The sequence below is a fragment of the Chinchilla lanigera genome, unplaced genomic scaffold, assembly GCF_000276665.1.
Source record: "Chinchilla lanigera isolate Chin_1 unplaced genomic scaffold, ChiLan1.0 scaffold00014, whole genome shotgun sequence".
In the NCBI taxonomy this organism is placed as follows: domain Eukaryota; kingdom Metazoa; phylum Chordata; class Mammalia; order Rodentia; family Chinchillidae; genus Chinchilla; species Chinchilla lanigera.
This window is the reverse complement of record NW_004955415.1, coordinates 14711196-14731634: the sequence shown is the minus strand read 5'-3', so window position 1 is coordinate 14731634 and position 20439 is coordinate 14711196. Positions and strand designations below refer to the sequence as shown.

Here is a 20439-nt window from a genome sequence, read left to right as displayed (position 1 = left end):
AAAGAAAGAAAGAAAGAAAGAAAGAAAGAAAGAAAGAAAGAAAGAAAAGAAAAGAAAAGAAAACCACTGTGTACAAACCCACAGTACTAGGGAGGCTGAGGTAAGAGAATTAACAGTTTAAGGCCAACTTGGGCTACTAAGACCCTGTCTCAGAAAAAGAAAATAGTAATAATAAATAAATTTTTAAAAGCAACTATATCCAAGAAAAATAAGACCTCGCATCTCTTTTAAAATTAAACCCAGATGCATTTGCCACATGCTTGTAATCCTAGCTACTTGGGAGGCTGAGACAGGAGAATCAAAAATTCAGTGGCACACTAGGCAATATTACTAGACCCTGTCTCAAAGTATCAAAAGTGACAGAGTACACAGGCAGAGATTTTACAAATAAACTAATGTATATAAAACTTTGTAACAATAAATTTAAAATGTACACTAACTTTAAGTAGCTAGGAAAAAGTACAAAAGCAGCTCAAAATGACATAGAAACATGAAAATCAAAAGCACTAAAAACTAAGTTTTTTTCCAGTATGGGGACTGAACTCAGGGGCACTCTATCACTGAACTGTATCAGAGGGCTTTTTGTTACTCTGAGGCCAGGCTGACTCAGTGCTGGGATTACAAGTGTACACTACTACACCTGGAAACTAACTAGGGCACAGAAAAATCTATAAAGCTTCAGTCATTCCACTAGCATAATCTCATATCAAAACTGTAAGACCTAAGACCCCCCCCAAGAAAAAAAATTTTATAACAAAAATGTAAAGCCACTAAGTTATTAAGTAATGGAATCCAGCAGTATGGTAAGAGTAATACACCATAGTCCATAGGGAATACTTTCAGGAATGCAAGGATGGTTTTACACTGGAAATTCCAATTAATGGGACTTTATATATTACGTTGAAAGAAAAACCATGACTGTTTTAAGAGTCCATGGGGGCTGGGGATATAGCTCAGTGGCAAAAGTGCCTACCTGGCAAGCACAAGGTTCTGAATTCAATTCCCCGTACAAAAAAAAAAAAAAAAAAAAAAATTTAGTGCCTACCTGTTTTAAGAGTCCAAAAATATAAAATGAAATTTAAGAAAATCAAAACCAAGAGAAGAAAAATTTAAAGGTGTTCTGATATAAACACAAATAGCTTTCCATATATAGTAAGACGCAACAAACTCATGAAAAATAAAAGGTTATAACAAAAGCTGTAAGATAGTTTTTAAAAAGCTAACACTAAATGCTTATGATTGCCATTTAAATGTGTGGAAAGACATACAGGTAGGGAGACGCAGACTGTTCCATATAGGAAAATTAAGTATTAAAATGTCAATCCTCACCAAATTAATTTAACAAAACCAAAACCAATACTATTCTTTTTTTTGCGCGGGGGGTGGGGTACTGGGAATTGAACTCAGGACCTTGGGCTTGCCAGGCAGGCACTGTGCCACTGAGCTCTATCCCCTGCCCTACAATTCTAAAGAGAACACTGAGGTTGACTCCCCAGCAGCCACTGCACCTCAGTCCCAAGAAAAATCTTGTCCCTTCGTTGTTGTCTTTTTTCAACATCAGAAACTTTACTCCTAGTGACTACTAGCCTTATCCAACCTGGCTAGCTTGTCTCTGGCACCTAGAAAAAAAGAAAAACAACACTTCTTTGTTCTTAAAGCACCAATGACCTACCTGAACCAGGAAGCAGGGAGACCTAAGTCCTATTCCCTAGTAACACCTGTTCTTGAGCAATCAACTTTGCCAGCCTTGTAGATAGTGAAGTGAAAATGACACACACAGCAATCTACCAACAAAATATACCACATCAACAAGATTGCGACCTAAAGGTTTGGTCGTATCTAAGGCCAACAGAAGACTCTGTAGAGCTTAAAGCAAATTAAGCCTTATTCCAGTTTTCTCAGCAACAAAGACTGAAATATTGGTAAATGGCCAATACTTTTTGCATGGCGTGTCCATCCAACCTGCACCATGTGGGTTGCTTGCCTCTCTTAATTTTTTTAATGTTATAATAAAAATGTTTTTAAGTGTTGCTACTTACATAAACTATATTATGTATTTGTCTGGACTAAAACAATTCTTCTTCAATCAGTGAGGGCCAGGCAAGCCCAAAAGGTTGGACACAACAAAAGGTGTTATCAATTAGTTTAAATGATCCTCTATTAAGAGCCAAGGACCATACTAGGCATCATATTGCTTGAGCTTATTTAAAGTCTACAGTAACCAGACAAGGCAAACACTATAACTACCCACTCTACAGATTAAGAAATTGAGGATGCAAGGAACCCAATGTCACAGTCAAGAAGTAACATTAGGACTCAATCCCAGACAGCCTAAGCACTTTAACAAGTATCTTTCAAAAAGCAGCCCTACAAATCTGAAGAGCACAGGCACATGTTCTTGGTATAAATAAATAAATAGTAAAATTAAAGAGCAGTTTAATAAAAAATTCATATACCCCAAATAACTAAAGAAGATCAACATTATGTAAGGAAACACGGCACCTATGCAAAGAGAGTGTCAGTTCACATCCTCGTTATAGTCTCTTTAATAATTTCTGGATTCTTCTCTATACTACTGATGGGACTACATATTCACACATCCAAGAACTGGAGGCACTGAGAGGTGTGGAAGGGCCATCAGATGTTAATCCCTAATAGGTGAGGGATTATTTTAGTACATACAATTGTGCTATTTCTAAACATGTAGCCTGTCCAAAGGGTCTTAACTTCTTCTCAACCACTGTCCCATATACTAATATAGCAATATTCTTATAACCCTTCCAAGTCCTATTCAAAATAACATGTGCTTCTGGCAGGAAAAGCCTTGGAAAAAGGAACTCTTGCTGTATCACACCCCTCACCTCACTGTTGGGACTGCCACAAGTTCAAGGTCAGCCTGAACTACATAGCCCAAGAAAAACCTCTAACATATTATCAGCAACCTACTCTTGATTTAAAACACATTTGTACAGAGGCTATAAATATATCTCACACACTATTCACAGAAAGCTCCTATCACATAGTAGGTCTCGACAAGTGAAATCCTTTCTCCCAATAGTAATATATGGTTTATACAAGAGTGCCCAATCTCCCCACATTATGCATTATGAAACGCATCTGCACCAGACCACATGTGGTCAAGACACTGCAATCTCAATCCCTAGGGTGATCTACGCAGCACTTTAAAAGATACTTTCATAATTATTGTTTTCCCAAAATAGTTTTACACTCAAGGGCTATTTCTGAAACACTATCATTAAATCAGCATATTCAATAAATCCTACATTCATAAAATATAAATACATTAAGGTAAGAATACTCAATACATGAGACAGCTTTCACTTTTAGAAAGGAAACTTTAAACCATAATTTGGAGAAAGGAAGTTTTCATACCTTAATCAGTCTTGCTGGGATAAATTTAAAGAGAACAATGCCTGAAGACAAAGATATACCAAGTGTATCTTGAAGACAAAGATATTGTGAAGACAAAGATACACCAAGAACCTGAGAAATGCTTTGTTTATTACAAACTTGTCCAACAAACATCACTGCTCTTTCAAATGATTGTAAAACAGCTATTTCTTTAACTGCCTGATAAGATCTTCTCCAATAACCTAGGGTCAATTATCTTCTTCCTTTTCTAACAAGTGTTGCACAAAATATTTTTAATAGCATACTGTGTATCTCTTCTTGATCTCCCCAGACAAATACATGGCAGAGAAAGAGGGAAAACCACAGTATCCAAATACAGTACATGATTCATACACCTAGCCCCTAAAATAATATGCTGTGCCATTTTACATAGCTGTATGATTAGACTATTTTTAGGCCCTGCTTAATGCTTTACATTTGTTATACACCCAAGATGAGGGGTCATATTTATTTTGGTTTCATTTAAAGGTGGTGAAACAAGGACTAGAGGTATAACTCAGTATAAGAATGCCTTTGTATGCCAGGCATGGTGGTGCATGCCTGTAATCCCAACACTTGGGAGGCTGAGGCAGGAGGATCACTGACAGTTCAAGACCAGCCTGGGCTACAAAGTCAGCTCAAGACCAGCCTGAACTGCATAGTGAGACCCTGTCTCCAAAATGACTAAATAAATAAAAATGCATGGCTAGCATGCACAGGGCTCTCTGGGTTTGACACCAGCACCACAAAAATGAAAAATAAAAAAGATGAAAGTCTAAAAATTTTTAAAATTTTTATATAAAGATATATAAATTACACATTTATATTTTCATATATTTTATACATATATATCCTCTGCCACACTTTCTCAAAAAATGGGCTACAAGGCCACAGGAAAACAACTTTTCTCCTCATCTTCCAGTGAGCAACTCTTTCTAATTCCTCAACTACAAGCTGAAATACTGAGCCCCAATGCCAGTTCCATTCTGCCAGGCTGGATGCTTTTCCAAAAGCCCCTAAAAAACCAATCTCTTTTCTAAGTTAGTACTGCCACGCTACAAACAGAAGTTTTATCTTCAAGACTAATGAAGGTTAAGGCTATCCCATGACTGGCATGAGTCCAAAATCAGCAAGTCCCAATGATCCCCTAATGTGCTACAAGGTATTTAAGAGAACCAGCTCTTTCCCCACACTGCCCTGGAGCACTATGATCCCAGTTCCCACACCTCTTGCACATCTGCTGCACATCTGGGACCCTTGATAAAAATGTATATTCTCTTGTGCATTTTACTGAATGTGATTCTTGCCTCAGTAATATGTAAAAAGTGAGAACCATAGCTCTGGATTACATTTGCTTCTTGCAACCCCAAAATGAGGACCAAGAATACTGCATCTTAAGTCAGAATCAAAACCAAGCTCCAGGTTGGTAAAATGCTCAGCAGTATAGTGCAGGTACTTGCACAGGCACTTGTCACTCAGTCCTGGGTTCAGATCCCAGGCCTCACCAAAAAAACAACCTGGCATCATGATGCGTGCCTGCAACCCTAGCACTCAAGAGGCTGAGCCAGTAGGACTGCTGCAAGTTCAAGGACTGTACGGCTTTGGACGCTGCAACAATTTCACTGTGCCTGTTTCTTCATCTGGAAATTAAAGGATTAAAAAAGAAAATTATTTCACAGAGTAATACTGAGATTTAAGTGAGATGTTTATAAAATATTTGGCAGTGTCTAATAAATAAATGAGCTATGTAAGAGTAGGATGTGGATTAGTACTACAGCCAGTATGCCCAAACTCCTGGGTTCAATTCCCAGAACTGCAAAAACAAAAGACAAAAAAAAACACGTGGTGGTACACGCCTGTAATCCCAGCATTCAGAGGCTGAGGCAGGAGAACTGTTACAAGTGTGAGACCAGCCTGGGCTTCAAAGTGAGCTCAAGGCCAGCCTGAACTGCATAGCAAGACTGTCTCAAAAAAGACCAAAACAACAAACAAACAAACCCATTCAATCTAGCCTGATCATAACACACATCTTCAATCCCAGAACTTAGGAGCCACAGGTAAAGAGAATCACGAGCTCAAAGCAATCCCGTACTAACTACTCAGAGAAAGAGGTAGAGAGAACACAGGACCTCCAGCCTTCCAGTAAAGTGCTCTCCCACTAGCTACATCCCCAGCCCATGTTCCCAACATTTTTAACCTATCTTTTATTTAGTACTTCTCTGTCCTATGAGACATACCCCTCACCTTATCCAAAACTTACGAAAATTTTCTTAGACACACACATGCCTAGCCTCATCCCTAATTATTCTGATGCAATTAGTCTGGGATAGCAACCAATTCGGGAACCACACTCTTCCAGGGATATGTATGACAGAACATAACTACAACAAGAGGTACAAGAACTCTTTAAGAAAAACTAAGTATCATCAAGTTTCAAATGACATCTAGTCTCTAGACAATTAGTCTAGTCTCTTAGATAAGTAATGTAATGACATCTGAACAAAGATTTGTAATCTCAAACAAAAGGTGGTACCCTTCAATACCCAAAGCTCCCAATAAAGACAGATTTAGTCATCAATGGATTCTTTCAGAGTTAAGGCAAAGTATACCCTTGGCAAGTTCATCAGCAACAAACTGCCTTCCCACTAGAAGTGCCCCATGGATAGCAGAGGAAGAGCAAATGTAAAGAATAAGCAATACCTTGTTCATTTCTTCTACAGGTCTCATTACCTGAAAGATGGCTTCTCATAATTTATCACTCAGAGAAAGAAATGAAGAAAACATAATTCTGACACCAAATCAAACATAAATACAGGCCCAGGGATATAGCTCAGTGGTACAGTGCCTGCCTCTTAAGCATGAGGTCATGAGTTTGATTCCAGGTACCAAAAAAAAAAAAAAAAAACCAAAGAAAACATAAATATAGACAAGTATGATGGCGCACGCCTGTAATCCCAGCACTGGGGAGGCTGAGGCAGAAGGATCCTTGCAAGTTCGAGACCAGCCTGGGCTACAAAGTGAGCTCAAGGCCAGCCTGAACTGCATAGCAAGACTCTGTCTCCAAAAAAAAAAAAACCTACAACATGAATACGTCTAGTGAATTTCTTAAAAGAAGTTTTAAGGGCCAGGGATATAGCTCAGTGGTACAGCATCTGCCTAGCAAGGACAAGGTCCTGAGTTCGATTCTCCACGCCCACAAAAAAAAAAAAAAAAAGATAAAATGAGCCTGGGGAATCTACACTCTTTTAACTCTCCATTCCAATTTCATGCTCAATAGCTGCACAGTAGCTAACAATTTCCATCTCAAGTATGATGATAGCCTAGAACACAAAGATATTGCTCATGTTTGGTCTTAGAGCAATGAAGAAACAGAAAAACCAATTCAGTAAAGCACAGTAGTTAAGAGTGGAAGGAAGGTAAAATTTCTGAGGTTACGCTTTTATTTCACTACGTTAACCATCTGACTAGACAGTGGGCCCCAGTGTTCTCCTCTGTAAAATGGAGCACTCTCACCCACCTCAGAGCTCTGAGAGCTGATGAGTTACTATAGCTCCTACAAGAGCGGTGGGTCCTATGCAAACTCTCAAAATACAACATTCTGAATCCTCATGAACAGCTATGTGGTTGTGATTCTTACTTCCTCAATCTCTGGAACTTACACTCGTCTCCAATGATGTAGTACAAAACCATGAAGGAACTAATGTTTTGCACTGCTTAAAAATCAGGTGCTCCTCAAACAATACAAATACCAGACAACTCCAGAAATGGAATAGGTTGAGAATCTGTTTTATAAATTTCTTGCAAGGGCAAAGACAAAAGCACTAAAAACTTCCAAACTTTCCACAGCAAAAAACGAGTGTTACATATAATCATCCAAATCTCGGATGACAATGAAAATCAAGTGAGTGGCTGTGCTAGGGTAAGGCCTATCCAACACAGACCTCACACACATCCTGCCACTTTCCCTCACTCTCAAGATCTGCACTTAAGCAAGTCGATTTCCTCAAACAGGAATTTGGCAACCACCACAAAGTCCGCCGATATGCAAAACGCTGCTACACGATAAAGCTCGTATTTCAATATCAGGACAACTGATACTTTCCACAGTAGCAGTGGCTGCGAGACGGTAGGCCTGAACCGAAGACCTATAAAAGGCAGAAAATACACAATGCAGAAAATACAATCTGGTAATAAAATGGGAAATTGATTCTGTGGGAAGGGCGAGTGCAACTCCCAAGGTAAAATTCAGGAAGATGTCGTTTTCTCTCAAAAGAAAAAGCCTTAGTGTCCAGAATATTACAACCCTGAATCGTGACTACCTGCAAATAGATGGAGGGAAATCGGAAGACATCTGGGTGTGAGATGACCTGAATTCTCATGGGAAGAAAGCAGCCGAAGATTAGAGGAGCACGGTTCATGGAGCCCAGTTTCAGGCCTCGAGCAACTCAGAGGACGGCTAACCATTTTCCAGTAAGCCGGAAATCGCCAGATGAAAAGGATTTAACATCTTGGAAAGCGGCTCTCTGGGAACCCACGGAGCGCAGACAGTGGCGATTCAAAGGGTTCGGGGGGAGGGGATAGAAGGGGATAGAAATGAATCAAAAGAAGCCTTCTCGAGGATAAAATCATGTGACTCTTCGGGGAAAGAAAGCCCAAGGAGCTAAGGCGAGGGAGGAAGGGTCCGGGCCCCGCAAACAGAGAGAAGCGCAGACCGATGGCCGCGAGGGCCGGGCGGGGGCTGAACTCCTTCCAGCCGGGCGTGAGGCCTCGCACCCCGGCGCGACGCCGAGCCGGGTCCCGTCCGCGCGCGGGAAAAAAGGCGGCGCGGCCGGAAGGGGGCAGGGCGAGCCGCTGGGCGCCCGGCGGGAGACTTACGCGGCCGCTTTTTGCGGAGGTTTTCGACGCGCTGGCGGGAGACGGAGGCAGGACCGCTGTAGGAGCCGGGCCGGTCCCGCCTCGCGCCTTCCGCTGAGGCCCCAACCGGGGGCGCCGACGCGCTGCTCGCTCGGCGCCGCAGTGGCTCCCGCCGCCGCCCTTCTTCGGCGCCTCCGAGCTCCGGCTCCCCGGCTGATGGGGCTGATGTGGCGGCGGTTCTGCCGTGGCGCTCCATGGGCGCGCCGAACCGGCCCGTTCCCATGCACAGCAGCCACTGCTGCCGCCCTAGCCGACCCCCCAGCGCTGAACTCCTCTCCTCCTCCTCCGCGGCAGTTCAGCCGGAGCAGAGGCGCTCCCTCGGCCGGCCGCCTCTTCCGTTGCGCCAAGGCGCAACAAGCCAATCCGAGTAGCCTGAGGGCGGACCGAAGGCCTCTCGTCCAATCGGGTTCCTAACTTGAGGTAGATTGAACCCAGCTATGCCCAATAAGAGGTCCCCCTCGGGACGGGGCGGGGCGGAGGGTGGTGGAGAAGGGCAGGCTCCGGGCTCCGCTGAGGAGAAGGCGGTGTCGCCCTGGGGAGAGTGATGGCGGCGCCACCCAATGGAAGTGTGGGTGGAGGGGTCCGCCTCCCCTCCTTCCTCCCTACCCACCCCCACGCGTGGGGGGGTTAGCTCCCCGGGTCCCCGAAAGCTCCCCGTACGGCTGTGCGTCGCGCCCCACTCCTTTGTGCCGTCCTCTCCGGGCTCGCGCCCTCCTCCAAACCAGCAGAGTCCTGGTGGCGGGTGGTCGCCCGTCGTAGGCAGACGGGAAAGCTTGAACCCGCTGACTTTTCCCTGGAACAGGTTTCGTCGTCCCTATATTGTACTGACACCCCCTCCCCCAACGTGCTGGGCTGAGCCCCCTCCATTTCGCCTGCGCTGGAGACTTGTTCCCGGTACCGGAAGGAATGAAAGGCCCGGGGTTGGTCTCCATGGCAACTGGAGGAAGGAGGTGGGTTTATAAATCCTTCGCCTGTGGTGAAGGAGTGGGTGTGGGAGCCGGGCAGTTGGAATGGCATTTTGAAGAAGACCCAGACCCTCTTTCTGTGTTGTGTATTAAGGAGAGGTAGGAGTTAGAGCCTGCACTGGGTTTTTTGGTTGGTTGGTGTTTTGTTTAATCATCTGTCTCTTGGGGAGAGAAAATGGTCGCCCACAGCCCTGAGACCCTGACATCTCCAAAAAGATGCCGCCAAGCATCCCTTCTACCAAAGGCTGCCCGAGCTGGCAGTGATAGCACACAGCTCTGTACTCCTAAAGCACTCCCTCAGCCCTTCGAGTTGTGGTCGCCTGGGAGTTTATCCAGCTTACTAATTATTTCATAGTACTGTCCTAGGAGACTATCATGTCCCTTAAGCAATAGCCCTTTCTTCACCTCTGCCATCATGACTGGTATAGTACCAGGCTGAACTAGAAGGTTGAGCTTCTGTTGTGCTTGTTTGAATAGAATTCTCAAACTCACTGGAAACTAGCGCCCCGCACTGTAGGAATAACTGAAAACCCTATTTCCTACCTTGAAATTACAGGCCCAGCAAGAACATATGGATCCTAGGAGAACACCTATAGCTACTCTTCTAATTCCCCAACATTGCTTACCTGTTGGCCTCTGGCCCCCCAAAATGTGATCCTCCTTGACTTGAAGTTACTTGGGTTTAAGTCCGTGAGCTCTAATAGCTCATCCTAGGGAGCCTTCATCATCTTACAGCTGCCAAGGTGCAAGCCAACAGTGCCAGGAATTTGAGTAGTATTTTTACAGTTTTCCAAAGCACCTTTCATCTCAATCCCCAAAGCAAGATTTGGATGATAAAAACAATTTATCCAAAAAACATGCATCTTTTTAAAAAGATAGGCATGGTGGCACACCACCTGTAATCCCAGAATTTGGGAGGCTGAGGCAGGAGGATTATAGCAAGTTTGAGGCCAGCCTGGGCTACATAGTTGTAGTTCCCCAATCAATATTGGGGCTGATCTCCGATGAAAGAAGACTTGTGATACAAGGAGAGGGCTGATAACCACCCTGTTTATTTTAGAAGTGTTTTGTCTTATATGCTTAATGAGAACAAAGGCTTTCCTTGAGGAGTCCTAAAGATAGTTTATGAAAAGCACTTGTTTTATTTGATAGCATTGGGAACAGCACAGAAAATGCACCCACGGTGCTGCATTTTTAAGGCTGTGGCCTCCCTCCAAGTCCTGCCATGCTCCATCTTCAGAGTCCTTAGTTGACCCTTCAGGACAGGCCACATCTACAGCTTACAGGCAAGGTGCTTTATATACATATTTTTAGTGCTGACTCGCACAATAGTGAGTTAAGGCCAGCGTGCACTGTAAAGCAAGACCCTGTCTCAAAAAAAACCCAAAATGACAGTGAGAGGGGATGTATCTTAATGATAGAGTGCTTGCCTAGCATACAGCAACCCCTGAATTAGATGGGGACGGGGAGGACTGGACTGCTGAAAAGTTCAGCTACTCTGTACCTTATAATCTAAAGAAAGCACAGACTTAGTAAGATTCCAGTAAGTTATTGAAAGGTTTTTCTCATATATGAATTTTACCCTCTGTAGTGTGTGACACCTTTACTGACAGTCTGTGGCCATCATTAAAGTTTACTTAAAATAATAGGTGACTCCTTTACTAATGGCAAGTAGGCAGGATGTTTACAATCCCAACTGAGAAATATAAATTGAGTGAAAGGAACCAGACACAGCAGAATGCATACTATATGATTCTGTTTAGATTAAGTTCAGGGGCTGGGGATGCAGCTCAGTGATACAGTGCATAGCTAGTATGCTTGAAATTTGGCTCCACTCCCCATTACCATAATAAATTAAGTCTAGCATTACTAGAAAATGTGACAGGTGAGGGTGATGGTTATTTTTGGGAAAGAGGGTTAGAAGAGTGATTAAAGGATTCTAGGAGGCTGATGTTACTTTAATCTGGGTGATGGTTACGTGAGTGTGCTTTCTAATGTTTCGTCAAGATGTTCACTTATAATTTGAGCACTTTTCTACATGTGTATTATATTCAAATAAAACATTTGTTTTTAAAAAGAGAAATTGAAGATTTGCCTTAGAAAAAAGTAATGTAAACCAGCCCAAAATTAAGCTTATATTTTATTTTCAAAAAATGAAATGAGCCAGACCTGGAAGTATATGCACCTGTAATCCCACCATTCCGGAGGCTGAAGCAGGAGGATCAATGTGAGTTCAAAGCCATCCTGGGCTACAAAGTGAATTCCAGGCCAGCGTGCACTGCAAAGTAAGACTTTGTCTCAAAAAAAATTTCCTTTCTCTGTGGTTATTAAGATAGGTATTTATTTTTGAGAGAGAGAGAAGAAATTATTAAATTCTTTGTCTCTCTTCTCAGTCTCCTTGGGGAGAAGCCCACATGCAATGGGCTGGCGGAACACCCAACTGATATGGGTGACAAGTTGGCGCGAAGTTGCAGGTCACAAGTTGGGCCTCCAGGTTGTTTGAGGGTCCTCATACCATGCTAGCTGGCTTCTGCATTAGGTAATGAGACATGTGAAAGCAAGGCATGTATTGCAGTGTCTTCTGTGACCTGTTCTGTGAAGTCATTACGCATAAGAACGTGCAAGTCAGGAGGGAAGGGACCCTTGGAGGCATCTTGGAGCCCCGGTATGCTTGTCCCTCAGTGATTCTTCGTCTCTTTTTCTACTCCTTAAGATGCAGGGGAAGACCTCAGTTTCCACTGACTTTTCTTGCAGCTAAAGTAGAGCACCAGTGGGGCATAAAAATTAAAATGTCATCACTAGTTTCCAGGCCACAGAGATTTATAGGCTATGTTCTTTCTCCATTCCCTGGGCTGCGTCAATGCCGAGGTCATGGGAGTGTGCGGTAGACCTCTTCAAGCCAGTGGCCTTTTTTCCAGAGTGTAATGGTGTGAAGAACTTGGGAGAACACTTACATATTTTCTGTCTCTCTCAAAGGATGAAGGTATGAAGAACATGACATTCTTTTTTTTTTTTTTTTAAGAATAAAAGAAGGAAAACATATTAACAAACCAACATCCATTTACAAAACAGCATAAGAACAATAGAACATGACATTCTTAAACCTCTAGACTGCCAAGGATATAGCTCAGCAGCACAGCACCTTGCTTGGCAAGTGCAAAGTTCTAAGTTCAATTTCCAGTACCAAAACAAACAAACAGAAACCCGTAGACATTTGTCCCAGGCCTGGCCCTTGGCCAAGAATCCCCTACTGAATAGGGGTAGAGATGTGTATACGTGTGTTACTTGTGCATACACACACACAGAGTGGCTTATGTAGCATTCTGCTGGCCTCATCACAACTCACAGCAAGGTGAAAGCACTGACTGCTTTTCCAAATAAGTCTCAACTAGTCTCAGGAAAATAAAGAAAATTCAAGATGAAATACAACGAGTTTGGACCAGAGATACAGCTCAGTGGCACAGCACCTGCCTGGCAAGCACAAGGTCCTGAGTTCAATTCCTAGTACCAAAAAAAAAAAGAGTTTGTGTGTCAGCTTTCTGTTGCTGTCATAAAATACCTAGATAATCAATGTGTTAGTCAGTGCTTGCCAGAGAGAGCAATTTAATTCAAGATATACAAACATACATGAATCTACAAGACTGGCTGACAGTGCCTGCCCACAAAGGCAAGTGTGCAAGAGGGCCAGGGGCCATCTGTGCGCTGGAGATCAGAAGGACCCAGTCGAAGGCCTGGAGCTCACTCTGGTGCCCTGGGCAAGTGCTGGAGGCCAGGAGACAATGTCCAAGGTGAAGGTGAAGGTGAAGATCGGTGCACCCCTGAAGAGACAGAAGCTAGCCTTCCTTGTTCGTTTCCCTTTTATTCCACTCTGGCAACAAGCCTCTTGGTTGGTGCCACGTACACTCAGGGTGGGTCTTCTGTGCTCAGTTCATCCCTTCACCACACCCAGAACTGTCTGACCCAGTGTAGCGGGGCGTTTCTCACTAAAGTTGATACAGTCAGTTAACAATCACAATCAACTTTTTTTTTTCTTTTTTGGTATCAGGAATCCGAACTCACAACCTTATGCTTGCCAGGTAGGCGCTGTGCTGCTGAGCTATCTCCCCAGCCCATAGTCAACTTTTAAAGAGGAGAAATTTATTATTGTTCACAGATTGAGAAGTTTCAGCCTGTGATTGGTTGGCTCTGTGCTTTTAGACCTATGGTGAGGCAGAACATGGCAGGGCATTAGTGGTGGGGTGAAGCTGCTCAAGACTTGTGCAACCAGGAAGCAAAGAGAAAGAGAGGGCATGACCTACCAGGCCCTCCTAAAGTTTCCACCTAGTGCAGTCACTAGGTGAAGACTGAGCCTTCAACACGTGAGCTTTTAGGGGAGTTTAATATCCAAACCATAGCATCTTGGAACCATTTAGAATTCCTTAGATATGGAAGATCCTGTCCCTCCCCAAGTATTGAAAGGGTTGAAAGATTTGCCTTAGTTCTCACACACAAGACCTATCTCATATTTGACTAAACTATCCCTGATTAGGATACTGTTAACTTCTAAATAACCACGAGGGCCATGCTTTGCTAGTTGTTACTCAGAGAAGCAGTCTGTGCTAAAACAAGTTTGAGAGCTAGGCATAGGGGTGCATACCTGTAGTCCCAGCACTTGGGAGGCTGGGGCAGGGGAATCACCATGAGTGCAAGGCCAGCCTGAACTACATAGCAAGATCCTGTCTCAAAAAAACAAAACAATAAAATAAGTTTGAGAAATAAATACAGGTTAAGTGCACCTTCTTGTGTGTGTGTGTGTGTGTGTGTGTGTGTGTGTGTGTTTTGCTTTTGGTTGTTTTTTGAGATAAAAGTTCAAGGCCAGCCTGAACTACATAGTAAGACCCTGTCTAAAAAAAAACCAAAAAAATTTTTTAAAAATTAAGAAGCACTTGCCTGTTAAACTAAAGACAATAAAAACCTGTTCCATTTTGGAAGTTTGATGGTTGGTATTATTTTCACTTCCAAATAAATCTTTTTTTTTTTTAAATATTTTTGAGACAGGGTCTCACTGTGCAGTTCAGGCCGTCTTTGAGCTCGCTTTGTAGCCTCGGCTGGTCTCAAACTCTCAACAGTCCTCCTGCCTCAGCCTCCCAAGTGCTGGGATTACAGGCATGCGCCACTACACCTGGCCCAAATAAATCTTTTTGTAGAAACATCTATCTTCTAAAAACAAGAAGTTAAGCTAGGGGACGAGCACAGTAGTAAAGTACTTGCCTAGCACACTTGAAAAAATCACCAGCACTACAAAAAGAAAAAGCATGAAAAAAATCAACATTAATGAAAACAAGTTTGTCTTCATTTCCCTTATACAGCTCCACTTTCCTTACTTTTTTTTTTTTTTTTTTTAATATACAGGGTCTCACTATGCAGTTCAGGTTGGCCTTGAACTCACTTTGTAGCCCAGGCTGGTCTCAAACTTGCAGTGATCCTTCTGCCTCAGCCTCACGAGTGCTGGGATTACAAGTGTGTGCCACCATGCCCAGCTTCCTTACTTAATAGTGGTGCCCTTTTTGTTTTTGTACCTTCATTTTTTTCCTCTTATTTACTTAACTTTTTTATTTTTGTCTATTGAGACAGGGTCTTGCTGTGTAGTTCAGGCTGGCCTTGAACTCACTGTGTAGCCCTGGCTGCATTTGAACTCATGACAATCTGGAACTTGAGATCCTCCTACCTCAGCCTCCCAAGTGCTGGGATTACAGGTGTACACCACCATACCTGGCTCTCTTATTTACTTGAATCCAGTACTATACTATTCAAGAGAAGTACAATGCAAACCACATGTGTAATTTAAAAATTTCTGTAGCCACACTTAAAAAACAAGTTAATTTTAATATTTTTTATTTAATCCATTATATCCAAAATATTTCCACATGCAGCACTAGTCACATTAAAGTGTTCAGTACTTATGTGTATCCAGTAGGCTATCAAAGAGCAAAAGCTCTGATCAGTATTTTATTTTCATTGCTTTTCTCAGTCCCCCTCCTCCCCAAGCTCCCAAGCTCATTTTACTAAAGATTTTTCTGTTTATAATCCCACCTCTGTTGAAAAGGTTTTATTAGTTCTTTGCCTTCAGAGTTCAAAAAGGTTTGCATCTAAGGAACTCCACCATTTAGCATCTCCACACTTTTTTTCATTACTTCCTATATGCTTGCCTGCCATGTTCTAACAAAGCAAATCTCTCACCTCTGCACATAGGCTTTACCCTTATCCAGCTATAACCTTTGGATCATCCATCTTTGCATGAAATTGCTTCCCAGCACACTTCCGCTTATTAAAACCCAACTGAACCTTGTGTAGTGGTGCATACATGCTTGTAGTCCCAGCACTTGGGAGGCTGAGGCAGGAGGATCTCAAGTTCCAGAGCAGCCTGGGCTACATAGCAAGTGCAAAGCCAGCCTCAGCCTGGACTACATAGTGAGGTCCTGTCTCAAAAAAAATTCAAATATCCACATCATAGCAAAATGATACCTCTTCCTTAAAGACATTGATTACCACCACTACCTCTGAACCTTCTTATCTTTTATAATATGTCAGTTAGTGGCATTTATCACATACTTCTTAAAAGTCTTAAAAATCTTAGTGTATCTTATTATAGTACTAACTAGATTATGAGAACTATTGGAATAAGAGTTTGCATCTTCACACCTCATTGGACCTTTCCAATGTGTATTTCCAGAGTAAATACACACGTGCACAACACACACACACACACACACACACACACACACACACACAATGTAGTAACCAGTCATTACAATGACATTTCTTGATCACTTATTGTGTTTTGTGTGTGTGTGTGTGTGTGTGCCAGAAATCAAACTTGGGACCTTGCATTTACCAGGCAAGCACTGTACCACTGAGCTATAGCCCCAGCAACAATAGTTTTTTAGAATCCCTTAAAATACCAACATCTTCATAGCAGAAATTGTTTGTTTGTTTGTTTTTTGAGACAAGGTCTCACTATGTAGTGCAAGCTGGCCTTGAACTCAGTTTGTAGCCCAGGCTGGCATCCAATTTGCAGTGATCCTCCTGCCTCAGCCCCCAAGTGCTGGGATTACAGGTGTGCGCCACCCCCACCCCTGCAATAATGTACAATCTTTGATACCTGCCCAACTCTCAACTATTCTCACTTCTCCAAAAATTCCTCCCCTCAACAGATCATAGATCAGGCTTCCATAACTATGTTTATACTTCATAACCCTAGCACCTTGCAATAGGGATAATCTCTCAAAGTGCAAGGCCAAATCCCTCTTGCAAAGAAGCAGAAGAGGCTAGTCTATAGGGAGACCCAAGTGTGAGCAGCTAGAGAGCACAACAGAGAAGAGGAGCGCTTTGCCAGCTCTCCCGGTCCCACCTGCTTCTGTCCTCCCTGGACCAAATTCATTCCTGTCTGGTTTCATGGGTTTAAGTTAAAATACATTACATTTCTTAAAATAAATTTCTTGGTGTGTAGGTCTGTGACAGGGTCCTACAGGGCCTGGTGTGTGTCTGGTTTCCCCCAAATCTCCGTCTTTGCCCCCAGGTGCGTCCTCATTCTTTCAAAACCTGCTTCCCACTGAATCTGCAGACAGATCAGCGATCAGAACGTCCTGCCCTACCTATGGAAACTCAGGCTGATCTTGAATCTCAGGAACCTCAGCCCCTGTTTGAGAGTGCTCTTCCTTCTTCAAAAGTTCTTCCGTTCTCCAACAAGGACAGTCTAGAACACGCAATGTTGGCAGCTTCTCTCCTAAAGGGCAAGTCCCAGGAGGTGATGACGTTTGAGGATGTAGCTGTCTGCTTCATCCAGGAGTGGAAGTGATTGGAACCTGCTCAGAGGCACCTGTACAGGGGGATGTGACACTGGAGCACTATGGGAATGTGTTCTCTCTGGGTAGTGATCCAGGACTGAAAAGTGATCAAGAAATTTCAGAAGATACAGGATTACATGGATGCTACTGGGAAGATTCCAAAAGGATATTTCTCAGGGTCTTAAATTTGAAGAAGCCTATGAACAAAAAGTCAATCTAAAAAGGCAATTAGAGAACTTCTCTGGGAAAAGATTGAATAGGAAAATACAAGATTTTGGTCAAGCATCAGTTGAGGGAAAGCTCTCCCTCATGGGAGAGAGAAATGAGAAATATAATGAGTTTGGGAACACTTTCACTGCGAGTTCCAACCTTATTTCCCATCAGAGACTTCCTATGGGAAACAGACCCCATAAATGTGATGAATGTAGCAAGAGCTTTAATTGAACTTCAGACCTTATTCAACATCCGAGAACCCACACGGGGAAAAGCCCTATGAATGGAGTGAATGTGGGAAGGCCTTCAGCCAGGGCTCACATCTTATAAAGCATCAGAGGATCCACACTGGGAAGAAACCTTATGAATGTAATGATTGTGGGAAGACCTTCAATTGTAGCTCTGCTCTCATCCTACATTGGAGGATCCACACCAGGGAGAAACCTTATGAATGTAATGAGTGTGGGAAAACCTTTAACTGGAGTTCCACCCTTACTCACCACCAAAGAATCCACACTGGTGAGAAACTCTACACTTGTAATGAGTGTGGAAAGGCCTTCAGTAAGAGTTCTACCCTTTTTCATCATCAGAGAATCCACATTGGAGAAAAGCCCTATGAATGTAATGATTGTGAGAAGGCCTTCAGCCAGAGCTCACATCTCTATCAGCATCAGGAATCCACACTGGAGAGAAGCCTACGAATGTATGGAATGTGGAGGAAAGTTTACCTGTAGTTCAGGCTTTATTCAGCATCAAACAATCCACCCAGGGGAGAATCGCTATGAATGTAGTGAGTGTGGAAAAGCCTTCAGGTATAGCTCGGCTCTTGTTTGCCATCAGAGGATTCACACTGGAGTGAAGACTTTGCGTGTAATGGGTATGAACAAGAATTCTCTCAGAGTTACTGCTGAATTAAATGTCAGAGAGTCTACATGAAAGAGGCACATAACCCTTTTCCTCACTTCCTGAGTCTAAAGAGCCTTTGTCTTATTTTATAACTATGAACAACGTAGGCTGCATCTCTTCCACATTAAACATTTCCCTTTAGAGAATGGGGCAGATTGGGTGTATCATCATGGCACAGTGATCAGAAACCTAGTGGATTTCTCAGAAAACAGCCTTCAAAACTTGAGAGGCAAGTCACAGATTAAGTGCTGGGAACAGAAGGAAGATTGAGGACCAGTCACCCTTTTTTGGAAGGGAGTTTGCACCAAACCATTTTTCTCACACCAGAAGAGCCTTTCTTTCCAACATGGGGATGGAAGATTAGTAGGAATAAAGTTCCAAAGAGTCCACTAGTTGGAGTCAATGTAGTGAGCACAAAAGGCAGTGGAAAGAATGTTCTGGGTCCTGTTTGCTAAGAAGGGGAATAGAGGGTGTATTTTGAACCACTGTCCCCAATCCAGCTTTAAGATTTGACAAGGAATATGCTGTTGTGTTTTATGATTTCATTATTTAATGAAGGAAACTTGGTGTTGAGGGACTTGTTATTTATTGAAGAGGGGGAAGTGATCCCAAAAATGATTTCTGTGATGACTGTATACTGTAGGGCTTTTGGAGCAATGCACCATGTTTCCAAGAGCAGTCTGGCAGTACCGTAGGCGGTCCCTCCTGTGCTGCCTGTACTGGCTGGGAAATCCAACTGAGCAGTGAATAACTTGAGGGTGCAGATCAGAAGCATTTAGCACTAGCCTCTTGTTCCTGCCCTTTTCCTCTTCCTCTTCCCACTCCTGTGATGACAAGTGATTTACTCCAACTTTTAGATACTAAGGATGTTTTCAAGGAGCTTATTCAGTCAGCCTCTCCTGCCCTCTGTTACCTCTGACATCTGGCTCCAGCAGCTGGACCTCTCCTAACCCCACTTCTGACTTCAACAGGCAAGGATTAGTCCAAATAGCAGAGCCCAGAGAAGGAAGGCTGTGGCCTGAACCTGGTGACAGGGCTCCTTGCAGGGCTAGAATGCCTATCCTTGAATTTTTCCAACCTGAGGAGTAACCTTCCATTCTTTTCCCAACCTGCTCATCCTGCAGCATAAATGAAGTGCACTGTTTGGTTTTTGTTTTGTTTTGTTTTGTTGTCTTTTTTGAGACAGAGTCTCTTTATGCAGTTCAGGCTGGCCTTGAGCTCACTTTGTAGCCCAGGCTGGTCTGGAACTTGCAACAATCCTCCTGCCTCAGCCTCCTGAGTGCTAGGATTACAGGTGTACACCACCAGGACTAGCAAAGTGCACTATTAAACGGAATAGTTTTTCAGAAGAGGAAAAAAAATAAATTTCTTAAGTCCCTTGCCTTTAAAAAAAAAAACAACTTTTCCCTTTACTGTATAAGTTAGGAGCCTCAGATATTTTGTTAGAGTGATAAAAAGCTAACTAATACAATCTACTTACAGACTGTGTTAGGTACACTTTTAGATAACTATGAGAAAGTGTTGATTAATCAATTCATGATGATGTCAGCTGGTGGGGCTCCACTGGCCACAAGTCTTGAGTACCACTGTGTAGGACTAGCTCTGTTTTTGATGTTTTCCTTTTCATCAGTAATTTGGTGATTCATCCTGCACATGGTGAAAAAATCCAGAACAAAGGGTCCTCATCCAACTGAAGCAGTGACTCAAATTTTTTGCATTGTTATATGAGCTAAAGTCAATTCAAGGGCTGGAGATTTAGCTTAGCGGCACAGCTCCTGCCTGGCAAGCGCAAGGTCATGAGTTCAATTCCCGGTACTGGAAAAAAAAAAATCCAAAAATAAATAAATAAATAAAGTCAGTTCAACAAAGACCTACTAAACTTGGTAACAATACCATGAGGGAGGCCACATAGGAGGCTACTGGTCTTGTGCCCTCCTGCTATGAACAGGACCTCAGAAAGAGCCTCCAGCCCCCAAACAAGGATAAGATTAGGTCAGGGCCATAAAACATCAGAAAAAGACAGCAAAAGGCATGAAATAATGATGCCCATCAAAAAAAAAAAAAAAATCCCAGGCTAGTTTGTTGGGTATGGTGGTGATATCTAAAATCTGTGCTACTTGGGAAGCTGACAGGAGTATCACAAATTCAAAGTCAGTCTAGGCAATTTAGCCTCTGTTCCTGTTGTAAAATAAAAAACTGGTTGA

General features: G+C 42.9%; 1 protein-coding gene and 1 pseudogene across 1 annotated transcript in view; one reads left to right on the top strand and one right to left on the bottom strand.

Annotated features, from left to right (window-relative positions):
- Positions 1 to 8684, bottom strand: part of Pank2 (pantothenate kinase 2) — a 29543-nt gene extending 20859 nt beyond the window's left edge. Inside the window, exon 1 of the mRNA XM_013512190.1 lies at positions 8287 to 8684. Within this exon, the coding sequence (XP_013367644.1) occupies positions 8287 to 8548 (262 nt within the window). The 5' untranslated portion in view covers positions 8549 to 8684. The remainder of the gene's footprint in view (positions 1 to 8286) is intronic.
- Positions 8685 to 8753: 69 nt separating this feature from the next.
- On the top strand, positions 8754 to 18808 carry LOC102003338 (annotated as a pseudogene).
- The last annotated feature ends 1631 nt before the right edge of the window (positions 18809 to 20439 follow it).